The sequence below is a fragment of the Sus scrofa genome, chromosome 13, assembly GCF_054392235.1.
Source record: "Sus scrofa isolate SSC_HxYL_T2T_F1_AM1 chromosome 13, Sscrofa_HxYL_maternal_Yorkshire_Landrace_v2.0, whole genome shotgun sequence".
Classification (NCBI taxonomy): Eukaryota; Metazoa; Chordata; class Mammalia; order Artiodactyla; family Suidae; genus Sus; species Sus scrofa.
The window spans coordinates 55420231-55447582 of record NC_139395.1 but is presented as its reverse complement, the minus strand read 5'-3'; the positions used below and the strand labels follow the sequence as shown (position 1 = coordinate 55447582).

General features: G+C 35.7%; 1 protein-coding gene across 50 annotated transcripts in view; it reads left to right on the top strand.

The window, feature by feature from the left end:
• The window catches only part of CFAP20DC (CFAP20 domain containing), a 282882-nt gene that overhangs the window by 157877 nt on the left and 97653 nt on the right, over positions 1-27352 (top strand). For 20 of the 50 annotated variants that reach the window (XR_014823405.1, XR_014823403.1, XR_014823402.1 and 17 more), the window contains 5 exons: positions 9147-9283; positions 9972-10134; positions 11689-11805; positions 12981-13091; positions 15435-15775. Coding sequence is in view for 45 of the 50 variants with exons in the window: in XM_084988731.1 (XP_084844857.1) it covers positions 9147-9283; positions 9972-10134; positions 11689-11805; positions 12981-13091; positions 15435-15775 (869 nt within the window). In the remaining 5 variants the exon portion in view is untranslated. Of the gene's footprint in view, positions 1-9146; positions 9284-9971; positions 10135-11688; positions 11806-12968; positions 13092-15434; positions 15776-27352 lie in introns of all 50 variants that reach the window. The other 30 variants (XR_014823404.1, XR_014823401.1, XM_084988729.1 and 27 more) reach the window with 3 other exon arrangements.

Genomic DNA, 27352 nt, shown 5'->3' with positions numbered 1-27352 from the left:
ATTTGTATGTGACCCTAGAAGTGAAGTGGGTCTCTTGAAGACAGCATATATATGGGTCTTGTTTTTGTATCCATTCAGCCAGTCTATGTCTTTTCTCTGGGGCGTTTAGTCCATTAACATTTAAGGTAATTATTGCTATGTATGTTCTTATTACCATTTTATTAATTGCTTTGGATTTGGTTTTGTTGCTCTTTTTTCTTCCCTTCTTCTCTTGTGGTTTGATGACTATCATTACTGTTGTATTTGAGTTGATTTTTCTTATTTATTTGTGTATCAATTGTATATTTTTGGATTGCAGTTTTTCTGAAGTTTTGGTAGAGGAGTCTATATACATACAAGATTATTTTAAGTTGTTGGTCTCTTAATTGCAAGTGCATCTCCAGTGTCCTGCATTTGTACCCTCCTCTTCTCACAATTTCTGATTTTGGTGGCATAATTGTGCATGAATGATTTCTTATCTTTACTGTATATATACCTTTACTGGTGAGCCTTATCAATTGTGGTATTTTTGTTTCTGGTTGCAGACTTTTCTTTTCTGCCTAGAGAAGTTCCTCTAGTATTTGTTGTAAAGCTGGTTTAGTGTTGCTGAATTCTCTCAGCTTTTGCTTATCTGTGAAACTTTTGATTTCTCCTTCAAATCTGAATGAAAGCCTTGCTGGGTGAAGTAATCTTGGTTGGAGTTTTTTTTCTTTTCATCATGTTAAGTATATCATGCCACTTGCTTCTGGCCTGCAGAGTTTCTGCTGAGAAATCTGCCGATAACCTTATCGGGGTTCCTTTGTATGTTGTTTGTTTCTTTTTTCTAGCAGCTTTCAAGATTTTCTCTTTGTCTTTAATTTTGGTCAGTTTGCTTAATATGTGTCTTGGGGTGTCCCTCCTTGGGTTTATTTTATATGGTACTCATTGTGCTTCCTGGATTTGAGTGAGTGATTCCTTTCCCATGTTAGGGAAGTTTTCGGCTATTATCTCTTGGAGTATTTTTTCTGTCCTGTTCTCTCTCTTCTCCTTCTGGCACCCCTATAATACGGATGTTGGTGTGTTTAACGTCGTCCCAGAGTTCTCTGAGACTCTCTTCATTTGTTTTCAATCTTTTGTCTCTTTTCTGTTCTGCATCCATGATTTCCACTAATCTGTCCTCCACTTCTCTTACTCATTCTGCCTCCTGTATTCTGCTGTTGGCTGCTGCTAATGAATGTTTTATTTCAGTTATTGTATTTTGCATCTCTTCTTGCTCAAGTTTTATATCTTGTATCTCTTTGCTCAGTGTTTCCTTTAAATTATCCATCTTTGCCTCCAGTTTATTTCCAATGTTTTGCATCATCTTCAGCATCAACAGTCTAAGGAGGTTGAATCTCCTGATCACTTAGCTGATTTTTTAGGGTTTTTACTTTCTCCCTTATCTGATTTATAGTTCTCTGTCTTTTCATTCTTACAGATTTTTGGTGTGGTGACCTTTTTACAGATAATAGGTATCTTACTGCTGGCATCTGCCCCCCTCGTGGCTGAAGTTGGTACAGGGGCCTGCTGTAGGCTTCCTGAGGAGAGGGACTGATGCCTGCCCACTGGGAGGTGGAGCTGAATCCTATCCCTCTGGTGGGTGGGGCTTTGTCTCTGGGTAAGATTAGAGGCAGCTGTGTGCCTGGGCGGGGGGAGGGGGGGGCCTTTAGGCAGCCTGTTTACTGAGTGTGGGGCTGTGATCCCACCTAGATTGTTGTTTGCCCTGGAGCTTCTCAGGGCTGACTGATGGGTGGGGCTGGGTTTTCCCAAAATAGCCCCCTCCAGAGAAAGGCACAGGCTGCTGAATATTCCCAAGAGCTTTGCTTCCAATGTCCTTCCCCCACAACAAGCCACATTCATCCCTGTTTTCCCAGGATGTTCTCCAAGAACTGCAGTCAGGTCTGACCCAGATTTCTATGGAGACTCTGCTTTGCCCTGGGACCCAGTGCATGTGAAAGTCTGTGTGCACCTTTTAAGAATGGGGTCTCCATTTCCCCCAGTCCTGTGGAGTTCCTGTGCACAAGCCCCACTGGCCTTCAATGCCAGATGCTCCAGGGGCTCTTTCTCTCAGTGCCAGATCCCCATGGGGGTTTGATGTAGGGCTCAGAATTCACTCCTGTAGGTGAGTCTCTTTGATACAGTTACTTTCCAGTCTGTAGGGCTGTCCACCTGGGAGGTATGGAGTTGCTTATATTGTGTAATCGCCCCTCCTACCTCTTGATGTGGCCTCCTCTTTGTCGTCTGGAGTAGGATGTCTTTTTGAAAGCTTCCAGTCAGTTTGGTTGAAGATTGCTCAGCATTTGGTTGTAATTTCATTGTTTATATGAGAGAAGTTGAGCTCCAGTCCTTCTGTTATGCCATCTTAATCTTTTTCAAGGACAGACTTTTTAATCAAGAGCTATTTCTTCATTTGAGCTATTTGTTTTTGTGTCTTTCTCAAATATGGTTTCCCTGCAATGAGATTTGAATTGTATGAAAAGTGACTGTGTGCTCTTGTAATTGACTTGCAATACTCATGCAAATTGTGATATTTTATTATAAAAGCACAAATCTAGAGATTCCAGTGACACCACTAAGAAAGAAGTAGCTGCTTCCTATGGATGCTTTCTAGTGTGTTCACTCAAACTCAAAAGAAGCCTTTTTTTTTTTTTCCCAAAAGGAAGCCTTGAAACTTCTGTTTTAGAGGGCATTTTGTGGAATGTCATGTAACCTAATCAGAAGCATTTAATGACATTAATAAAATAACTGTGTTTCCAAAAAGTCAGTGTTACCACACATTTGCACTGTTCTCTTTGTCTCCTTTTCCTGCGCATTAGCTAATGACTGTTAGTCTGCAGAGGGCTGTGGGAACTGGTGATCTTATTTTCATTAATGGGACCCCACTTTAATTGAACCAGAGAATCAGATCTGGTTATTGAAACTGAGCATTCAGCTACTAATGACAAGATGCAGTGGTCCACTAAGCACAAATCAAAACTAATAATTGCCTTAAAAATTAAGAGGCAGTGTTACCAGGTACACACCTTTCCACAGCAGCAGCCTTACCAATTTTTATTCTTTTTTAAATAAGAAGAGACTGACATCCCTATTTTCCCAGCAGAATTACAAACAGATAAATTAAAGGAGCTATCAAAACCATAATAGTCATATAGCTGTAGTTGGCATTGGTGAGATCTTTATTAGAATTTCTTCTTTGTACATTGTAAAAACAAACTTCAAATCAAGCAACAAAATCTATTGTAGAGTAGAACCTAAAAGAAAAAGGAGTTAAATTCTCACTTCAGGAAAAAACAAAACACTCTAATTTCTTCTCTTCTAAACTCAGACTTTTGGTAAGCCTTGTCTTAGGATTGTTGGTTAAAGAAATGCCATAATTTCTAGTTTCAATATCTGATAATAAATAATACAAAAAAACTCAACTATCTCTTACATTTCAATTTTATAACCCCATTTCCCATCTTTAGTAAAACTGAGGCATAACTGGTCACATTTCATTAAAGTTTGTTTTATGTAAAAGGAGTTTAGTATGGATATTGATCAGTATCTGTGAAATATGTTAAAGCAAGTATGTCGCAAATCATTAATAGAGTAAATTTTCATTTTTCTGTGATATTCCAAATATTGAAAAACTATGATATATAAAACATGATACTGAATATGAAAAATATGTTTAACCAGTTGAACAGTTGTGCTACTTTCGCAGGATTGACTCATTCCAAACTTTGCATTTCTCCTTTAGATGTCTGTCATAGCATTGCTTATCATAACAAAAACTTGAACGCATATTACTTGTGCATAATAAAGAATTAAATGTCCATACAAGAAGATATTATATATGCAGCTTTATAGCTGACCTGATCTGCTTGTGATGGTCTGGAGAGGTCTCAAATTTGTGTTCCTCATAGAAGCATTTGATATTTACTGAACACTTAAATTTTTGGTGCAATATGATCCACTTAACTACTGACCCTTTGAATGAATGGATGAATGAAGGAATAAATGATTGTGAATGGACTTCATAAATTGTTAAATGCTATTCAAGATGGAAGATATTAATAGCACATTTACTGAGCATTTACTCCCTCTTAAGCACAGTATTTATCAGGTTACACGCATTGTTTCATATAATCTAACAAAAACGCCCTAATTACTGTTATTACCTCAGTCTTATGAAGAAGGTGAGGCTTAGAAAGTTTAAGTAACTTGTCTAAAATAATATTGCTCTACCAGATCAGCCTTTTTATGTTGTTTTTACACTTTTGACATGCTTTATAACAATGAGCATATAATAAAATAAAAATTAATTTGATTCAAAATCTGGATTCTGGTAGCAGGTTTAATTCTGAATTAATTTAAATTCTGACTGTCAGATAATAGATCTAAGTCTTGAATATGTCCTCTCAGTGATTAGGGTTGAAAATTCAGCAGATTTTTCTGGTTAAACTTTGAAAACCTTGCAAACTTAAATGACTATAATAATTAGAACATTGTTATCTTGAGACAAAAATGAATGTTTATTTTTCTAAAAGACAATTAGAGAGTAGACCCTCAGGTTTTATAATCTTAACTACAAAGGCGTGTACCCCTCAGTAAAATAGCAAAATAATTAATGGTAACATCTCTGACCTACACCAAGTTCATTTTCTGCAAACTCAAGAAAATGAAATGCCCAGAGCATGACTTTAATCTAATCTTGATTTTTAACTTTATTTTATGCATATTGATATCAGCTCTTAAAAGAACTCCTTTTAGAATTCAAAAGGCATGCATTTCTGATTGTAGTTTTCTTTCATTAAGATTTTTCTCATTATAGAAACTTTGTCCCTTCTACTTTTTATTTTAAAAACCAAAGGTCCAAATTACTTTTCCTTGTAGGTTTTAATTAGGATCCAATTATAGTAGATACAAAGCATAATACACGTTTAGAGATAATTAGATCATTAATATGATTATAAACAGAATTACTAAAGTGAAACTGGCTTTAAGAATGTGTATGTATTGGAGTTCTCTTGTAGCATAGCAAATTAAGGATCCAGTGTTGTCTCTGCAGTAGCTTGGTCGCTGCTGTAGCGCAAGTTCAACCCCTGGCCCAGGAACTTCCACATGCTGCAGGTGCAGCCAAAAAAGAAGAGTGTTTATGTGTTAATTGTACTAACAAGTTTTAAATGCCCTGCTAATTAAAGAGAAAGTGTACTAAATAGTGGAGTACTGTACACTTTGCTTTGAGGAAAAATGTTATACTAAAATTTGTAAAATTTAGAAAATGGATTTCAATTTAAATACATAGTGGTAAATTGTTCTTTAAAGAAATCCTATAGTAGATCCTTATAAAATTAAGAAAACATCTTTCTGTGATTTAAAGGATTATATCATATCAGGTTTAGTTGTATCTTTAATAAGCACTGGCAATCCACTCCTAAGTAAGAGATTCTTCTAAGAAATTCAAGATGTTTAGGAATTTTTAATTTTTAAATAGCTATGAGCTATTTAATTTGTTCATTTTGTTGAAATTATAGCTGGAACTATGTCACTATGATCTTTAAAATACTCCATCCCCAAAAAAGTTTTGCTTTTAATTTAGATACTATCCACAATTTTGGTGAGATGCACACATTGTCTACCATGGGCTGTGCTCAGCTCAGCACATGACTGTACATGCAGTACCAAATAAATGGTCCTTCTACTCAAAAGAAACTTCATTTGTTTGGTGGGGTACCTATATAGAGATAAGGACTATGGGGGAAAAAAATCAAGGAAACTGCCCCTGTGCAATGTTTAAACATAGAGATATGCCCATAGCCAAATGATTTCTGTGATTGGAAGTTTAAAAAAGAAGAAAAAGGCATCAATTCTGGTACTAAAAATTCCCACATAGGCCTATGCCATGTCCTGCACATCCCTTCAGGACCCTCAGTGGCTGCTTCTTTCTGGGAAAATCCGCACTCGAGAACAAAACCAGTAGTCTAGGATTTGTTCTATTTGATCACAAAAGGCACAAATGATGAGTCTGTAATAGATTTTTCCTATTGGCCCAGAATTTGAGTGTCTTTTTTTTTCTGTTATTGATCCAGAGAGACTGACAGTGTTTCGTTGGCTCCAAATGGATATTTATAAATAACTGAAAAAGATGCACATACACTCATAGCCAAGTCTATTTGCTAACACTAGGAAATGTCATATGTAAGCTGAGTAGGCATCTGATTGTGGTGCCATAGCACTGCTGCTGTTGAAAGCCACATGGTTCTTGTAAATATCAACATCTTGGTCACTGTTGACCCTTCTCTCTCATCCCCCACATCCTGGAATTGTCCAGTCCAGTCCAGTCTCCCTCATCAATTCACATATAAAATTTGTGATAATTTTTCTTAAAAATGAATTCCAGTAATAGTTAGAACTATTTAGTTATTGAATCCATCTTCCCTTCTCACTCTTTATATTTAATGATTCGTTCAGTTTTCTTGGGAGGGGTCTATTACTACTCTGTGTCAGGCACCAGGCTAAGTGCTAGCAATTCAGGGGTGACAAAGCAGACCCCTGAGTTTCTGTCACTGACGTATACATTATCAGAGAATCCCATAACCACATGTAAAAGTACACTTGTGACAAGTTCTATACGGGAAAGCTTATGGGAGTACCTAAGCTGGGGGCATTTACCCTGGTCAGAGCAGTCCAGGAAGGAAGTGACATATGAGCGGAAACATATAAGGCTGAGAGGGGAAGGAAGAGGAACAGCATGACAAATGCTCTGACAGGAAGAACTAAGTGGGCCAAGTCAGTTGAGAGAGCAGAAATGGGGTTGGGGGACTAGAGTTGAACTGAAGCCAGAATATTAAAGTATTTTTTTGCAGGCAGTGTTCAGGGCTTTCTTCTTAATCCTAAGAGCAGCAGGGAAGATATTGAAAAGTTTTAAGTGAAGAAAGGGACGATTCAGTCAGGCTTAATGTTTATATAAGACCACTCCACATTTTGGAGAGAGGGTGGGACAGAGAGCCATAGTGGACATAGTTGACCACTTGAGAAACTTTATGATCATCCAGGAGAGGGATGGTGGCCGCTTGGACTGAATTGCTGGTGGGGGAGGTGGAGACAAGTGGATCTGGATTTAGTATGGAAAGAATGGAGGGCAGTATCAGGGATGACACCTGATTTTGACTTCTCAAGCTGAGTGGTTTATTGTACCATTCATTAGATCAGGTTTTTGGTTTGAGGTGTTTTCAAGACATTGAGGAGCTGGTCTAGAAGGCCATTGGACATGATGAGTGGCTCTCAGAAGAGAGAACTAGTCTAGAAATAGAAATTTGAGAGTCATCTAATATGCAGATATGCCTTATCATATCCAGAAGAGCTTTCCAGACTCTGCTTGAACACCTTCAAAATGATAGAAGGTTCACCATTGCAGCAACCAGACATGCTTTAATTAAAGAAAGATGTACCATATGTTGGACCAAAAGCCTTTTGAAGTAAATTTTGTTCACTGATTCTGATTCTTCCCTTTGGACAAATGGAATAACTACCTAATGGGGGCTTCAGGAATTTGAAGAAAACTGGAATAGTATATCTCTCCCCAGAAGTTTGCCAGCCACCCTCGATCCTCTGTCCAGTGAAAATTTTTTCAGATCAATTTGACAGTGTAGCCCTTGTCCATCTCTTTAGCTTTATCTATTACACACATAGAAACAGACCACCCCTTCAAGAATACCTGTATACCCACACACATTACTTCCACTCAAATATCTAAATATCTGGGGCTTCCTAAACATGGTATGTTTCCACAAACTTTTGTGCCCTTTCTCATAGCTATTATATAGGAATGGTTTTTAATCTGCCCCTTATAAAATTAAAGCTCTCTAGCAGCTAACCATAGGAATTTTTTCAGAGTAGATCAGACGAGAAGTGGCCAGTGGCTCATACATGTCTGGGACAGTAGGACAAATGTAGACTTATTCAGCGCCCAGATTATAATATTCAGGTTGGTCCTGTTTTACAAGTGGAGCATGGCAGAAGGCTTTCTAGGCTGTGGGCAGTGTCTTGAGTTAAGGGCCATCTATCTCACCTGCTCTTTTAGTCAGAGAAGGCTGCCTGTACTCACACAGAACCCCACAGTCCTGTCCAATCAGGAGTTCCTTGGGCATCAGATCCTATGGTGATTCAGACATTCAGGCTTCTTTCATCTGGTGACTCCTAGATGGAGGTCCTCCACTGGATCTTTTTGCATCTTGTCGAAAGATGAGAGAGAGCATGGGAATTATACAGGAGGTTTTAGGGGCCAGTAAATGGTTTACACTTCACACATTCTGATTCTCATGTTCCCATTAACCAGAACTCAGTTACATGACCCATGTGACTGCAGAGAAGGCTCAGCACTGTAATTTAGTTGTGTGCCCAGAAGGAAAAGGCAGGAAGATTTGGTGAGCACGCCTTCCTTATTCTAGAAATGATACCAGTTTGTTCTCTTTCTCCCCAAAACCTTCAGTGATTCCCTGTTGTCTACCAAATTTAGAACAGGCTCTTGACTACCCCAAGAATACCCTACCCATTCACTCTTCCAGGCACTTTCTTCTGGCTTGAGCACCCTACATCTCTTATTCTTGAAATTTTATCAGTAATTCAAGGTCATTCAAGAATCTTCATTCACACTGGTCTACCTTATATTGTAACTTCCTATTTACTTGTACTGTCGCCTCCCTCCAGATTCCGTCTTACCCACTTTTTTGTCACTGACAACCCCTCAGAAATGCCTGAGAGTGCTCAACCAAATATTTGTTCAATAGAGTTAAGTAGTTTTATTTAAATTATTTCCTTAAAGAAAAAATGCAATATATTTTTCAGTAGCTTTACTTTTTTTTTCCTCTTTTTTTATGAGGAAAAAAAAAAAAATGTGATAGTGGTTCTCCAGTGATTGTTAGCCTAAGAACCACTTTGGAGAACAGATTATAAATTTTTGCTGCCCCTGCCACCCAAGATTCTAAATTCTGGATGCTTATAGGCCTGCTGTTAGGTCCCAGTATCTGTGTGGCAGGGAGAGAATGTTGAAGCAGGGGAAAATTCAGATCATATGACACCTAGACTGTACTTTGAGAAATATTGCAACATGGTGTTTGTCATTATGGCCATTAATGGACTCTTGTTACCTTCCTTTAACAAAACAGATCAGTTCATTAGCAGAGGAACACGTCGCACACGGAACAGTAAAAATCAAGATGTTTGTCATATTGCCTTTGGATCCAAAGTTCTTGGGCCACCTCCACTCTCTGGCAGAAGAACTAACATGAGGATATCCAGTGAGGTAAGAGCAAGGTTTGAAGAGCTTATTTAAGCTAAGTGTGGATGGCATGGAAAAGGAAGGGTTTTTTTCCCCAATGCAGAGGGGTGAAAAGAGGGAGGGAGATTACGTGCCAAAAGCAGAAGGCTTGAATAAATTTGGAACAGAAATTCTGGATTTTTAAAGACCTGAAAACAGTTTTCTTTTCATCATGTCAACACAATTAACATTTTTGAGTATTCTTTCCATTAAATATATTCACAAAACTTAAAGGCAAATATATGTGAGCACATTTTGTGGTCTCCTTCAGAAAGGAGTTGGATCATCACCAGACACCTTACAATGAACAGATTCTCAAATGTTATATTTTTATTTTTAATTTCTCCTGAATTTCTGACATATGCAGTGGTTTTTATTTCAACTCCTACCTACTAAAGATGGCATGTGGCAAATAAGCACATTTTAATTTATGTGTCTAGGAGACTTGCTTATCTTCGATTTTATCTCACATTATATTTAATCCTTCCATTTATTTCTAATTTTCTGCCATAATTTCCCTCTCTACCAACTTTTTAATCTCATTTCCTTTAGTTTTTGTTTTTAACCTCACTCTTTATTTGTCCAACTATTATTTTTTTCTATGTAGATTCCACAGGAAGTAAATGAAGCGCCTATATTTTGAAATGTACAGATTAATTCCTTTTCCTTATAGACAGTAAGATCCATTGGGTCCAGAAATAACCAATCATGCCAGCAGTCTACAGTAGAGAAGTGTGTTAACAATACAGAAATGTCAACCTTGCTGTTATCTGAGTCTGAGGAGCAAGGAGATAAAGAAAATATTCGCCAAATAAAGCAAGCTGTACCTATTCATGGTAAGAATCATGCATTAAGATTGATAGCTAATGAAAACAGGGAGAAATATTAAGATAAATCTGAAGCTATATTATTGACTAGATCTTAAGTCCAGATAATTACCATTTAAAAATGAAAAAATGGTGGATATTGAAATATTTTTAGAATTCTTATGCATATATTTTCTTCCAGGACCTATCATCCTATTTATTCTGTTATTTTAAATTGCTATGGTACCCTGTGTTTTAACTTCCCAACAGCTAGTAAGAAAATAATGAGGATCCTATTATTGCTATGCTTTGGAAACTCCATATACATTTTAAGTTTTCTTAGATTAATCTCTTCCATTTGTAAAGTGCTTTTTGTTTTTATTCATTGATACAAAAACAACCCTATTGATAAACAAAAGACTTTTGTCCCATTTTGTAGACTGAGAGTTCAAGACTAACAGAGGTAAAGTGATTAGCAATTTATAATAATTTTAAAGAACTGGAACCAGAACCCCAAGTTTATCACTCGCTGTCAGTTTGTCCACTTTACTGGTCTGACTTTTGTGAGTACTGAAAAGAGGAGGCATTTGGGTTCATTTTATGTGATGCAGAAATTAATGATCACCTTGTGGCACAGTGGGTTAAGGATGCAGTGTTGTCACTGCAGCGGCTTGGGTTGCTGCTGTGGGATGTGTTCAACCCCTGGCCCAGGAACTTCCATATGCCACAGGCATAGCCAAAAAAAAAAAAAAAAAAACACAAAAGAAATTAATGATCACTGTTAAAGACTGTCTGCCATGGAGTATAAAACTGAGATAAGGAAATGAATGACATAGATATTCAGTCCCAACTCTACCACTATCAGTGAGACCTTGATTAAGTTTTTAAACCCTGTGAGCCTCAGTTTCCTCATCTGTAAGTGGGGATACAGTTACTACTAGCACTAATAGTAGTAAGAAGTAACAGCTGCCTCAGAGGTCAGTATGAGGATTCAATGGGAGCAATCAGTCAAGCATATCATATTGTACCATAAATTTAAGTATTCAGTAAATATCAAATGCTGCTATGAATAATAATAATGTTGTTGAATTAAATTACACTTAAGAATTCAAATTTGATCTCAGTTCTCCAGGATTCTTATGGAAACTACCCACTAAGCTCTTGTTGAATCATTCTTGGCTATACCCTTTTATTTTATTGTATTGTATTGTGTTGTATTTTTTGGCTACACCTTTTCAAATGAAGAAATAATTTTTCTGTACTGACTGTCAATTTCATTTTCTGTATTTTTTAACATAGCATGTTACATGATGAATATTAATCAAATTACTTGTAGCTCTCTATATAGTTAGATTGCATGAATAAAATGTATTAGTAATTTTAAAAGCCTGATACAATTCTAACATTGGAATAGGAATAAACACCTATTTTCTATAAAGGAATAAGTTGTGGTTTTGATACAAATTTACATTTTGTCAAACTAATGTATGAAAATTCTCATTATAGTTATATTTACTGAGTTATTTCAAACCATATAGTACTTTCTCTTCTGGCTTTCTGTTCTTTGATATGAAAATGTACCAGCCAATCTGCATATTATACATCCACATCCCCCTCAAGAACCATCAGCAGATAAGAATAATAACAGGAGAAGATTACGGTTAAAAAGCACCAGCAGAGAAAGGACAGAGACACCCAGCGGTATGGCACTAATTCAATACTATCTTATATCTGTATATTATTCACAGCAATGGAATCTCTCTCTGCAGGCTGTAAATTTCAAAGGATTATGAACCAATTCATTTAACTATAAAAGTCTGTTCTACAAGGATTATGGAAATCAAGTTTTCTGCAAAAGAATTGCTCTAGAGCCCTAACAGAGATTTGCTGGATTACATAGACAGTACCACAAAAATAACAGACTTCCTACTTCCACTTTCAAAGGCTGGATAAGCTTAAATTATTGATTTTTCAAAATGGCCCAAATTCTATATATGTTCCTGCCTGTAGACTTTACTAAAACTGAACTTAAGTCATAATTTTTTAAGTTTCATTTATGTCTTTTTAAATTGGGCCCTTTTTAGATTGTTTTACATTGACTATCTCTCCTTGTGGATTCTTTCATATGTTATAATGTAGGTTAAAATTTCAATCTTTGCAACCAATAAAACATTAGACAAATATAGGCAGCTAATATAGTTATTCTTTTAAATATTAGATTTGAGGCATATATGAGTAGATTTGTATACACATGCATTAGTCTATCCTGAATCAGGCCCAGAATGTATCAGGTATGCATTTGTTAGCATAGTTTCTCAAAAATGCGGAGTTCTTGTGTAGGCCAGAATTCTACTGGCTAGGTTTCATGTTATTTTTATAAAATAGTAGATAGAAAAATTACTTCTGTAATAATGTCTGTGAAAGAAAGAGCTTAGTTTAAAAAAAATTGAGTTCAGTAAAAATTGTAATTTAAAGAAAACACACTCGATTTTATGTGGAACCAAAGGGGAAAATATAGGACCCTTTAAAAATTATATGGGCTTTAGAATTCCTTTTATTACATATCATAAAACTTAAATTTAAAGTGTCCCCATGCAGATATCAAGGAATTTAAGATGAACCTCTACAGAAATTCAGCTGAGTTCATCTTTAAATATTCTATTGAAAAAGAAAAAACTGCATATAATCTATATTATCACCTCTAACTTGCTTTTCATTAATCATAAGAAAAGTATACCATAAAACCATTCTCCAAAAATTAATTATATATGTATCAAATACATAGATGTATACACAAACACATATATATACATATATATATCAAAAGAACTAATGTAGAGGAAAATATATGTATTCCAATAAAGGCAATTCTTTAGGAACTAACAGGAATGAACCCAAAGCAACAACTGTCCTCCCAGCTGTCCACCAACAGAGAGCAGAGACATTGAACACCAGCTCTCCAGACCCCCAGTCTCCTGATCAAGCAGGTTAGCATCTTTATTATACCATAATTGCTAAAAATAGAATATAAATATGTTAAATATTTCAAACCTGATCATTTTGAAAAGTCATGATACAGTCACTTGCTAAAATTTATCATTTTTTGTATATCCCTTTTTTAACCTCAATTTTATGTAAGACTTTAATGGCGGAAAGAGTATTTTATTTTCAAGTTTTAATGCATAAGTTGTTCTGTTCAGAATGAGAATTTAAAACTCTTAAGTTTCCCTTCCTAAAGATTATCTATTGTTGCACTTCTCCAGTCCTCTTTATAATGGAGATGGTTGGAGTATAGAGCATTGAGCCCATCAACATATCTCACCTAGCAGGTGTGTGGTACTTTTACAAAGGCAAATTGTTTTTGAGCTAGGGAAAAAGGAAAATAAATGAAAATTGTTTGTAGTTTGTCAGTCTTATTTATGCAGTGTTGAAACCTTCATTAAAATGTTAGGTGCAATTAGTGTCTCTAGCATAAATCTGACTGTGTAGAAAAACTAATTAGATGTTTAGGTGATCATTCTTGCATTTATCTTGTTTGCTGCAATATTGTGATTACACAGTAATTTACATATTTTCCTAAGAAAACACACCAAATTATTCATTACAATTGATATGGAAATACTTGAGGTAAAACTGCAAATTCCAAGAAAGCATGTGGTAGTGAGATAATTAAGAGTTCTTTTGGTGTAAAATCGCTTCTTTTACTTTGACTTTTTGACAGTTAATAATATGTTTGGTGCTAGGTCATACAAGTTTTTTAATTTGCATAATGAAGATTCCTAGGATCTTTTCCTCCAGTTTTCTTTACATATCCTTATACATAATGGAACACATTGGTTTTTGTAATCTTTTTCAAATTTACTGAAGCACCTGCTATGTTAACAGAGCATCTGCTAGGTGCTTAGAACCAAGAAAGAGGGTCTGCTGTCCAAAAGAGGACAACCCAGTCAGTCTGTTCATTTCAGCTGCCCACAGCTACACTGACTCAGGAGAGGACCCTCCACATCTTCTGTGAAAGGGGTCAGATGAAGTAGATTCAGCCAGTTATTGGCCATTCCCCTACCAAAAATATGAAAGCCTTACCCCTGATAGATTTTCTCTAAAATGTGTATTTATCACCCTTTTTATAGGCAAGTTATGTTGTATAATCATAGCCTTAGGTTAAGAAACAGATGTGTATAGTTAAGAAAAATACAATTTTTTTGTGACATCAATGTAATTTTTATTAAAGGCCTTTTTTTGGTTGCTTTTGCTTTCATAGCATCAGCTTTAAAGTTTCAAGTTAGCAAGTCTTAACTCTTGGTTACTCTTCTTGTGACGATAAATATAATAGGATTATATTTATTATATTACTCCTGAGTAAAATTACCATGTCCACATTGTGGTTCTGCAGAACACAGATTCTTGTAAGATTTTTACCACTGCCATGATGCAGCAATAAAAGTAAATTAGAAAAAAAAGACTCAATTGAGAAAATGCTCAATTTTTCCTGCTGTCATCCTAAAGAAGAATGTAAGCCTGCTTTTAATGATGTTTAAAGATCTGTCCCTTCCAATTTTTGTGAGTCATAGAATTATAAAAAATCTGTCTCGATATTGAATAAAAAAATTTTTTAAAGTTTTGATAAAAATATATCTCAATGGTAGTGTACAATGTTTTTAAAGAAAACAAAAAACATACAAAAAGATTTTCATATCGAAACATTCTCTTCTAAAATTAAATTTAATTAAACAGAAATGTCTTTTTCACCAGCAGAATTCCCCTGTCACATTAACACATATTTCTGTGGATTTACTATTATTTGACAAGTCTACTCATTTTAGTCTATGAGATGTACCTTTCCAGTCAGTAGAATGGAGAGGGAAAGACTGTCAGCCTTTTCATAGTTTCCTCTCCTCCATGTTTTGTAATCTGAACAGGACACAGCTATTTTATTTAAAGAGTTTTTCAAGTACTCTGTTCTCCTGAAGTTAAAAGAAGATATTAGTAATGCAAATCTTTTAAATTTGGAAGATTTCCCCCCTCTGGAATATCAAATTAATGAGGCTGTGCTATAAAGAACTTTCTGCAAGACAGGTGATAATTATTTCAGACTTAGAAATTTTCCGACCAGAGTTTCAACTCAGACGGAGAGGAAATGCAAATGAATTGCCCATAGCTATAAGCACTATCAGTGGGTTAAATGTTTTGTAGGTTGCAAGATGGTGGATAAATTGCATTCCTTGGCTTTTGCTTTATTTGATAAATCTCTGTTTCAACGAGAAATTTTAGCCTAACTACGTGCCTAAAATAACACTTGCGGAACACTAATTTCTGTCATCTTTTCCAAGTGTCAGATGAATGGATATTTCCTGAAAATGATGATCACATTCCCCATTTGGTGTCCAGCACACAGTCTCTACTTCTGGATGAAGACTCCTGCCACTCCTCCCATCTGTGGCTGGAAGCCAGCAAGGAAAGTGAACATGACCAACAGGCAGAGGAAACCCAGATTTTTCCAAAGGATATTTTCACTTTTTCATCAAGACCACGATCAGCACCTCATGGAAAGACACAGAATATGTCCCCAGAGGGATGCCCATTTATTTTGGATCTAAAAAAGGATACCAGTGTGACAATGGGAGACACCCAGTTGGAAGATGACTTTTATGGTGGTGACAGCAGCGAAGAGGTACACTGCATGATTAGAGAAGTAGTTCTAAAGCACAGTTGTTCTATTAGCTCCAACTAAGCAGTAAAACTAGTTGAAATGAAAGAGGGGAGATCAACTGCTATTTATAAAAATGCAGCAGATTGCAATGTCATTCAACAGTTCCTCAGGTTGTTATGGTAACTTTTTATTGCTGCCTTTTTTATTAACAGTCAGACAATTTCATTTTTAATTATGGAAACCAGTGTTTGGTTTGATTTTGTTTTTTCGTTTTAATCTGTGTCTCACAGAATGAGAAATAATACGCAGTTTGGTTGTATGATAGCATGATCAGTAAAACATTGAGAACACATTGTTCTAGATCTCTGGGGAAACTGGGTTGCGGTTGCTAAGCATTCTGAATTGATGGTTTTCTGGCTTCCTTACTCCCCTGCCATCTTTTCACCTTAGACCTATTAGGACTAATTATTTTCCATATGGTCCCAGAATTTTAGGAGTTGTACCAATTAAAGTTGAGGTAATGAATCATGGGTTAGTGCTGGGATTTGCTTTACAGGGAGGTTTCTGCTTGGAATTATTTAGACTACAAATATATATCACATAAATCAGTAAATTCATAAGAAGTCTTTTAAAAACTTGTTAAATATCAAACTGAATGTAGTTTAAAATTTAATGTTTTATGATAACTCTTTTTCCCCATATTAAGTGGATTTATTTATGAAATTTCTTTTCTTTTCTTTTTTTTTTTTTGCCTCATCCACGGCATATGGAAGATCAATTTCAGGACAGAGAGCAAATCCAAGCCACAGCTGTGATCTATGCCACAGCTGCAGAAACACCAGATCCTTTACCCACTGCACCAGCCAGGAATCAAACCCATGCCACCAAGGAGACAACAACAGATGCTTAACCCGCTGTGCCACAGAGGAAATTCCTATTTGTAAATTTCTTTAGTGTTATTCTTTCATAATAGGCATTCTAGAAAAAATAATTATTTTAAAAACAGATTACAGTCAAGTTATGGTTAAGTAAAAGTATGCAAATCATTTCTGTGTGGAAATTATAGAAATAATTACAAAAAAATTTTTGTATGCGTACAAAACTGTTTTAACAACTCTAACTGATCAAGAATACCCTTTTGGGCTGTGGAATATAGATTAAGGTAGATTAAGGTAGGTTAACTATCTTCAGAGCCAGTTGAAAATATGGTGAGATTGTTCAGGCAGTAAGAATGGGTTTTTGTAACTTTTAATGAGTTTCTTTAGCAAAGTACTTGGGGGAATCCTTTTTTATAATATCTTTGCTTCTGAATGTGATGAAACGTTCGTCATACTCTACATAAACCTACTACAAACCCCTTTATGCATAAATTCATAGATAGTACATTTTAAATGTTTCAGTGAACAACTTTGTGCCTTTCACTTTGAATAAAAGTAGGCTACAAAACTGTAAAAGGAACATTTGTCTTCAGCATCTAGTATTGCCCCCATCCTAGCTATCAATTCTTCTATGGTATTAATTGGCTAATCTGACAAATTAATTCATACCATTGCATTAATGGGGTAGGCCCATCCCTTTCCCATGTACAGAGCCCTATCTTTCTTACCTAATCCAAAAAATTACTGTAATGGTGGCAGTTTCATAGCAGGTAGGAAATGGTAGTTCTCTGGAAGACTTTGAGGGAAGGACTATGAGGAAACTGCCCTTTATACAACCAGGTGAGGAACTTACCTCTCCATCTTTATAAAGGATAAGCCTTGAGATGAAGTAGTAGACCTTTATGGGAAAATGAAGAATATTAGCTCATATTTTAATTTGTTGTCCCTTTATGTGCTTTCTTCTACCACCAGCTACTCTACTTCTGACATCCTTCAACATTAATTATGCAGACATGTACTTATTACCAACTACATGAAATGGAAAATTTATTTATTATGCATTTTCAAAACTCTGGTTGGCATAGCTCTCTGGTCACCCCTGTGCCAGGCTCATCCAAATATGGCTTGAGTCTGCGATGGGACCATCTCATTGCATACACCTGCCCCGGCCCACCTTTAGTCAGAGTCTACTAAGAGCGGCAGCCAGAGGGGACAGAAGCCTTGCCAAACTGAGGTTTGCAGTTAGAAGCAATAACAAGATACAAATTAAAATACAAACAGATGACTGACAAAAACACCAGGCTATATTTAAACAAGTCCTAGAATTTATAATGATCCCTTATTTATCAAATTGGTTTGTTTAGAGTTTTTTATATAAATTCATTTCTGAGGGATTATTCCTTCTGTTTATTAATTGTATAAGGCAATGGGAAATTAAGTCATATATTTAAAATGTTTATTTGCATAAAGTCATTGAAGAAAAATGAGTTGATTTAGGCATCCTTACTATTACTTGCATTATTTTAGAATATTATATACTTATAGTAACACTACTGTACCTAAGGAAAACATAATGTCATGTTATTTATAATGGTGGATAAATGTTATAATGGTGGACAAATTGGTAATATATTACTTATCCTTGAAGTTTATAACTTGTAGTTGAAAGGCTTTATTTGGTGTTCTTAGGCCATTTGAGTATTTTTAAAGGGAAATTAAATGTATTTAGTTGCAAAAGCTAGGCAAAATCATATTACACAGAGGAAAAATATACATATGATAGTAAAGGCTAAATAAGGTAAACTTTCAGCAGTCTTTGTAATTTAAGTTCCCAATTATCAGTTCTCATTTGAGATCTTCAGTAATATAAAATTCTCAAATGTATGATTATTTTTTTGCATATATCATCTTAGTCTTTGCTTTACTAAATATTTTATTCCCTAGGCAACCATATATACTAATTTTCCTGATAATTAATTTTGAATTTGTACTTCTTATTTGAAAAGCACACTATGGAAATATATTTTGTGATGAGTTATAAAGTCAAGACTATCATGTAAAATGGATTATCTTAGGAAAGCTGTTAAAACAGAGTACTTTTATGCAATTGCAGCATCTGAAAAGGAAAAAAATGTTACTATTATCTTATTTAGTATTTTATGCCATTGTTCCCAAAGTGGCATCAAGTATATATACACCAGTTTGTGATTTGAAATAGTTAGCTTTATATTGATATTTTCTTCTCTAATCCAACTTTTCATTTAGAAATAACAGCCATTTTTTTCCAAGCTCTGGCTGTGTATTATGTACTAAAGTAGGTATTTGCAAAGCTAGGTAATTTGTGCTATATAACAGTCCAAATTAGAACATTTAAGCCAAAAAATTATCCATATTGGGACATGAATTATGTGGGCTGAATGCATGTGGTGTTCAAATTAGCTAGGAAGCTTCCACACCTTCTCTTCATCTAACTCTGTGGAGACCTACAAAGGACAAATTTACAAACAGATTAAGAGGACCATCTTTCTTTTTGTTTTTTCTTTTTTTTTTTTTTTTTTCTTTTTTAGGGCCACACTGCAGCATATGGAAGTTTCCAGGCTGGGGTCAAATCAGAGCTACAGTTGCCAGCCTATACCATAGCTCACAGCAATGCTAAATCCCGACCTAATGAGCAAGGCCAGAGATTGAACCCGCATCCTCATGGATACTAGTCAGATTTGTTTCCACTGTGCCACAGCAAGAACTCCTAAAAGGACCATTTTATTCCTTCCTCTCATGTTTCCTGGTATTGCTGCTTTCAAGGTATTTTTTTTAGCACTCAGGAGTTTTGTATTTTGTTTCTTTTTTTCTTTCTGATGATATATATTTCTGGGTTATACTATTAACCACTCACCCCTACATGCTTGGCTCATCATAATTTTGAATTGGATCCTCACTTACACTTACATACACACAATAGAAATATTTATTCCATGTGGCACTGCTTGTATTTCTGCATAGCCTTTAAAAATTTTTAAATGCGGGAGTTCCAATCGTGGCTTAGCGGAAACAAATCTTACTAGTATCCAGGAGGACACAGGTTTGATCCCTGACCTCGCTTAGTGAGTCAGGGATCTGGTATTGCCAAGAGCTGTGGTATAGGTCACAAGACATGGCTCAGATCTGGCATTTCTGTGGCTGTGGCATAGGCCAGCAGCTACAGCTCCAATTCAACCCCTAGCCTGGGAACCTCCATATTCCGCAGGTACAGCCCTAAAAAGAAAAAAAAAATTAAAATACTAACTTATGTGTTGGAAAAAAAGTGGAAGAATTCTATTTTTAATATATTGCTTGCATTTTTTATTTCTGTATATTATGAATTATAACATAACATACTCTTTAAACCTACCAGGCAAATTTAATATTTATTCTATGTGAGTAATTCTTTTAGACTATTCATATCTACATATCTTTATTATCTTTTGAAGCTTTCTTCTTCTCTGAAAAAGTCTCAGGCCCCTTGGTTCCTATAACTTAGCCCTTCATTGTTAGAGGCAGATAAAGAAGGTTATAAAACTCTTGTCTCCTTAGAATAACATCATACAACTTTTGCTAAAAGATAAATATGAGCAGATAAATGTTTGGTTATAAATAGGAGTTTTTATAAAAAGTATTTGTTTTACCACTTAAAGAGCATGAAGTCTAACGTATAAGAAAACATGTTTTGTCTTGAACAATTAAAGGAATCTCATTTTCCCCAAATATTCACATGACGTGTTTGCCCATCCCATTTCAGTCCTTGTAACTTCTGCTATGATTTATCTGTGAGGCATCATTAGCTGCAGGTAAAGATACTTAAAAAGGTAATTTGCCCAAGTCCTTGTTATATCAAGCATGCTGTGGGTTAGTTACAGTCGCATCTTTCTTTCATTTTATTTGTTCATAAACTAGTAAAGTGATTTCTCAGATACCACTATCAATTACCTTTGCCACCCAGAGAGAACTATTATTTAATAGTTTCTGAATTCAGGAGGTAGAAGTAGAAATACTTCTAAGGAATGGTTGTAGGGATAGTTGTTAGCAAAGACACTTAAGATGCATTCGAATCGCCAGCCTGCTATCATCAAAGAAGAAATGATTTTTTTCATTCTGTTACAACTAATATCTTTAGCTGTATCTGTACAAAAAAACTGTGATCTTTAGTTGGCAACCTGTATCATCTCTAGTGTCTGTTAGCACTGTAGTTCAACTAAAAGCTGCTGTCAGTACACATATTTAGTCACTGAAATTTTGGACGAAAGTAAAGAATTCTTGCTGACTATCTCAATTACAAATTCAAAATTGCTATCAAAAGTGTGTTTGGAATATTGCTGATGTGTTTTCTTCAGAACCTTTAAAAATGTTATATGAGACTTTTTTCATGGTGAACTGATTTTAAAAACAATTGAAATGTAAATAAATATGATCATCCACTTTTACAAAGGCTAAAACAGAGTTCTATCCTGACTCACTCAACATTAAAGTTGTAATACAAAGAGCCTGGGTCCCATCTGCTCCAAGTAGGTGGCCCTCAAGAGTCATTAAAATTATCTTTTTAAAATTACAACTCAGCAAGAGCAATTCGTTTTGCGCATCCAGAAATTATTGTCCAAATGCCCATCTGCATGTCCTTTTAAGAAACGTAGTTCACTAGAGAAAGTGTTGGGTCCTTGGGGAAATCATTCTCAACTTCAGCGTACATATGCTGTGCTACAGTTAATCAGGCAAACTCTATTGATGTTCCTGGCACTGGGGCGTGATTGAATATTTAACAAACAAATGTTTCTGAGCCCAGAAGACAAATGGTTCAAAAAACTGGGGACTTTGAAAAATATATATTAAGTTAAATCAAAAACATTTTGTATTTGTTCTTCTGAGAAACAGATGAACAGATGATTGGAATATGAAAATGGCATAACAAATTCTTGACTACTCTGACAAATTATATTCAGTTGCTCTGCAGTTTTTCAGTAGCTGAATGATAAACCAAATTAAGGAGAGTGGTTATATTTCAATCAAATTATAGTAAACTAAATTCTTACACATATAATAAATATATATGTTACACAGGACAAAATTAATCCAAAAGCATATTGAGCTTACACATATAAAAGCAATAAACATCATCTATACTATATTATCTATTTTGATAAGTCAAAAGCATCACTAAAGGAAGGAGTAAGATTTTATAGGTGTACCACTGCTAGCAAATACTATACTGTTTTTTATTCTCCATTTATTTCCTCTCAAAAATAGGAGCTGACCTAACTTAAAATGTTAGCTTCATATATTGTCTTATCTTTCCCATTTATCCTAATTCCCCTTTGAAAATCTGGGATAAACCAGAAGTAGTGGTTCTGGGACAGCCAGAGGGAGCAAGCCTTTTGTGTTCTGTCCAGATGCCCCAGTTATTTGTCTTTTCCATGTACTTAAAATGCCATAGAAACATATTAATGTGGAAATGCAATAACCAAGAAAATGAGTGCTTACCAGGGAACGCAGCTAAATCTGTTCATTTCTCAACTCATCTCCAAACCAGGATATATCTTTGGGAAGATGTGAGGTAAATGTCCATATACTTATTCGAGAATAGTTCCCTGTATGTAATCACTGCTCATGCCATGTAAAAAGAAATACTCCTAAGTAAACTACCCAAAGAAAGAAAAGGCTGTACTCTGACCAACTTACAGATGGAAAAGTCACACTTCTTATAAAATACATTGATTTTTAAAGTTGTTTTTAAATGATATAGCAAACATCTGGTTCTCGGTGTGTTCTTCTAAATTCTCATAATAGTATATCTGAAATTTTTAAATGAAATTTACTAGTTTCTAGCTTATGAAATTATTACCTTTGTATGTATCTATCTTTCTGCTATTAGACTTTATAACTCTCAAGGGCACTGTCCATTATTGAACTAATGGTTATTGGAAAAGCTCCTAATTTTACACATGTCATATACAAAATGGAATCCCAGAGTGATCCAGAGATTCTGGCCCAAAGAGGAAATTATTCCTTTTCCCCTTAAATAGCCTGTATTTAGGGCCAGAATGTTTTTAATCCACAGTTCATGTCTTTATTTTTTTATTGTGAAAATATGATGGAAGTGAATAAGTGGTCACACATATCCCACTGTCTATTGTATATAAAAATTATAGTAAATTAAACTGGAATTTTTAAAAAGTTGAAGCAGATGTAGCACTGTCTAGTGACCAGACTGATTTTTTAATAAAATATGCTTGATTTATATGTTGTGCCAATTTCTGCTGTACAGCAGAGTGACCCAGTCATACATACATGTATTTTTTTTCTCATATTATCTTCCATCATATTCTGTCCCAAGTGATTGGATATAGTTCCCTATGCTATTCAGTAGGACCTCATTGCTTATCCATTCTAAATGTAATAGTTTGCATGTACTAACCCCAAACTCCCAGTCCATCCCACTTCTTCCCCTCTGCCCCTTAGCAACCACAGGTCTCTACTCTATGTCTGTGGGTCTGTTTCTGTTTTGTATATAGCTTCATTTGTGCCATATTTTAGATTGCACATGTAAGTGGTATCATATGGTATTTGTCTTTGTCTTTATGACTTACTTAGTATGAGAATCTCTAGTTGCATCCACGTTGCAGCATATGGCATTATTTCATTCTCTTATGGTTGAGTAGTATTCCATTGTATATATGTACCACATCTTCTTAATCCATTCATCTATTGATGGACATTTAAGTTGTTTCCATGTCTCAGCCATTGGGAATAGTGCTGCTATGACATATAGGTGCATGTATCTTTTTGAATTATAGTTTTGTCTGGGTGTATGCGCAGGAGTGGGATTGCTGGATCGTATGGTAGTTTTATACTTAGTTTTCTGAGGAGCCTCCATACTGTTTTCCATAATGGTTGTGCCTATTTACATTCCCACCAACAAAGAGTTCCCTTTTCTCCACACCCTCTATAGCATTTGTTATTTGTAGACTTACTAATGATGGCTGTTCTGACCAGCGTAAGGTGGTACCTCATTTGATTTGCATTTCTCATAACTAGTGATGTTGAGCATTTTTTCACATGCCTGTTGGCCATCCGTATGTCTTTGGAGAAATGTCTATTTAGGTCTCCTGCCCATTTTTTGATTGGGTTGTTTGAGTTTTTGTTTTTGAGTTGTTGATTTGTTTAAGTATTTTGGAGATTAAGCCCTTGTGGGTTGCATCATCTGTAGCTGTTTTTTCCCATCTCATGGATTATCTTTTCAGGTTTTTTTTATGGTTTCCTTTGCTATTTCATTAGGTCCCATTTGTTTATTTTTGTTTTTATTTCTATTTCCTTGGGAGACTGACCTAAGAAAACACTTGTACGGTTTATGTCAGAGAATCTTTTGCTTGTGTTCTCTTTTAGGAGTTTTATGATGTCTTGTCTTATGTTTAAGTCTTTAAGCCATTTTGAGTTTATTTTTGTGTATGGTGTGAGAGTGTGTTCTAGTTTCATTGATTTACATGAGGCTGTCCAATTTTGCCAATACCACTTGCTGAAGACTGTCTTTTTCCCATTTGATATTCTTCCCTCCTTTGTCAAAGATCAATTGACCATAGGTGTCTGGGTTTTTTTCTGGGATCTCTGTTCTGTTCCATTGATGTGTATGTCTGTTTTTGTATCAGTACCACACTCTCTTGATTACTGTAGCTTTGTAATATTATCTGAAATCTGGGAGAGTTATGCCTTCTGCTTTTTTTCCCTCAGGATTACTTTGGCAATTCTGGATCTTTAGTGATTCCATATAAATTTTAGGATTATTTGTTCTAGTTCTGTGGAAAATGCCTTTGAGTATGGGATATCTTTCCATTTTTTTGGAATTCTCATTAATTTCCTTGATTAATGTTTCATAGTTCTCAGCCTATAAATCTTTTACCTCCTTGGTCAGGTTTGTTCCTAGGTTTTGTTTTTTGGTTTTTTGGTTTTTTTTGTTTTGTTTTGTTTTGGTGTGATTTTAAAACGTATTGTTTTTTTATATTCCTTTTCTAATATTTCATTGTCACTGTACAGAAATGTAATGAATTTTCTGATATTAATTTTATATCCCACTGCTTTGCTGAATTCATTGTTGATCAGTTCGAGTAGCTTCTGTGTGGAGTCCTTAGGGTTTTCTCTGTATGGTATCCTGTCATCTACATATAAGGGCAATTTTACCTCATCTCTTCCAATTTGGATGGCTTTTATTTCTTTATTTCTTTTTTTGTCTGATTGCCATGGCCAGGACTTCCAATACTATGTTGAATAAAAGTGATGAGAATGGGCATCCTTGTCTTGTTCCAGATTTTAGCAGGTAGGCTGTCAGCTTTTCTCTGTTGAGTATTATATTGGCTGTGGACTTGTCATAAATGGCTTTTATTATATTGAGATATGTTCCTTCAATACCCACTTTGGTAAGAGTTTTAATCATGAATGTTTCTTGGATTTATCAAATGCTTGACAATGTGGTTTTTAATTTTTCTTTTGTTAATGGGGTGTATTCCATTGATTTGCATATGTTGAACCATCCTTGTGAACTTAAGATGAATCCCACTTGATATGGTTTATGATCTTTTTTATGTGTTGTATTCAGTTTGCTAAAACTTTGTTGAGAATGTTTGCATCTGTATTCATCAAAGATATTCACCACCTCCTGCCAGCTGTGGCATACTGCTCCCTAACTCCCTCCGGCTGTTTCCACACAGACAACCCTTGTCCTCTTCCCAGAACTGACCTCCATAGCCCAAGTCTCAGTGCCCAGCGCCCACCCTAGTGCCTCAGGCTGTGGTGCCTGGGTGTTAGTACCTATCACCTGTACTGTACTCTCTTGGCTTTACCCTCCTCAGTCAGGCTGCTGTGCTTTTCTCTGAGGCTCTGAGGTTCCCCTTCTGTCCTATCTGATCTCCCCATCAGTTAGGTGGCCTCCCTGGGTTCGGATTCTTTTCCTCTTTCATATCTCTCTCTCAGGAGTGCTGGTCCGGTCCTATTTCCTTTTTTTTTTTCCTCTCTCTTCTCTCTCCCTCTCCTTTTTTTCTACCCAGTTATGTGGAGAGTTTCTTGCCATTTTGGAAGTCTGAGGTCTTCTACCAGAATTCAGTAGGTGTCCTGTGCAAAATGTTCTACATGTACAGTTTTTTTTTTTTTTTTGATGTGTTTGTGGGAGAAGGTGAGCTCCATCTCTTAGTCCTCCATGTATTACATCCTGATCCTGCCTCCCAGATCAAATTTTTTCAATCTATCCTACTTCCACCAGTACCTTTTTCAAATTAAGGCTTGAGGATGTTTGCTCTATTCTCTCTTTACCTTTTTATAGAAAATTGACTAAAATTTTATTCTTTTTATGTCTCTGTGAAACAAAAATTGCAAGAGTCACTACTCCATTCCGTAGTAATTCAAAACACCAGGCATTATTCAGGTCTCTTGCACTCTTTCCAGTTTTCTGTCTGAAGGCAGAGTTTTCCAATGATATGAACATCCTGAGAGGTCCCAGGATGGTGGTGAAGGACACAACTCACTCAGTAAATACACAGCAGAGAGAGTTGCCTAATGCCTGCATCTCAGGCCACATGGTACTGTCACAGGGCAGAACTTTTTTACTCTAATTATTTTTCCACTTGGAACATAGAGCAAGGACCCATGGACTGACACCCAATCAGTATCTTTTCTTTACCCTATCTGGGACTCTGAAAAATAAATTTCTCCATCATTTAAAATGATATATAAGTATCAGAAGATCAAGCCAACATAGACAAAAGAAAATTGAGGCCCAGAATGAATACTAAGAAGAAAGGTTTGTAAAAGTTCCTTAGATACTGCAGCTCTTTCTTTACTGCAAAGAGACAAGCTGTTTCTTAGGAGAGGTTCTGAGACCCAATGTACCTTTCTCGAAAGCATAGTTGTCCGATAAACCCAACTGCTTTCCACAAGAAAAGAAAATCATAATATGACAGGATTAGGGATTACAGAGTCTATGTAAAAGCTTTCCAGAGTCACTAAGTACAACATAGTCTGCCTTCTACAGAACTCCTAAATCAGTCAAGCCTCTGTATCATGCAACCATTGAATTAAGGCAGCCAGCTCAGCATTTTAATCATTACAATTTAATAGTCTCCTAATTGGCTCCCCCTTACTACTCTCTCCACAGACACCCTGTAATGTCTATGCAAACTCATTCCCATGCCGTCTATTTTGTGCCTTCACAACAATCCCTTCCATCAGATCACTCAAAGACCTCTGTTGCCTTCTGGATAAAGTCCCTGTATGGCAGGGATTAACTTCTGTCTATCCTTATATTCCCAGCATATGCAGCACCTAGAGCAATACCTAGCCAGTGGTGAGGAAGAAGGAGAAGCAGAACAGTGATAGATAGGCATACAGACAGATACCTTCTAATTAAAAGGTTTAATAAATTCCTCTCTTGCCCTGTGCCCAGCTAAAGCAGGCTTTCTCACCTTTACACACACTGCACTTCTACTGAAAGGGAAATTTCACCTTAAATAGTAATCTCTGTCTTGAAGTGTATGATGGCCAAACATTCAGGAAGAAGCTGAATTGTTCGGTCATTCAATTATTCTCTTTAAAAATACCAAACTTTGAAAATAAACAGATGCTTGGTTTATTTATACATGAAAGGATAAGGGGATAGCTTACTGAAACAAAATGTAAGATAGTACATTCCCAGACAACAAATAAATGTCTT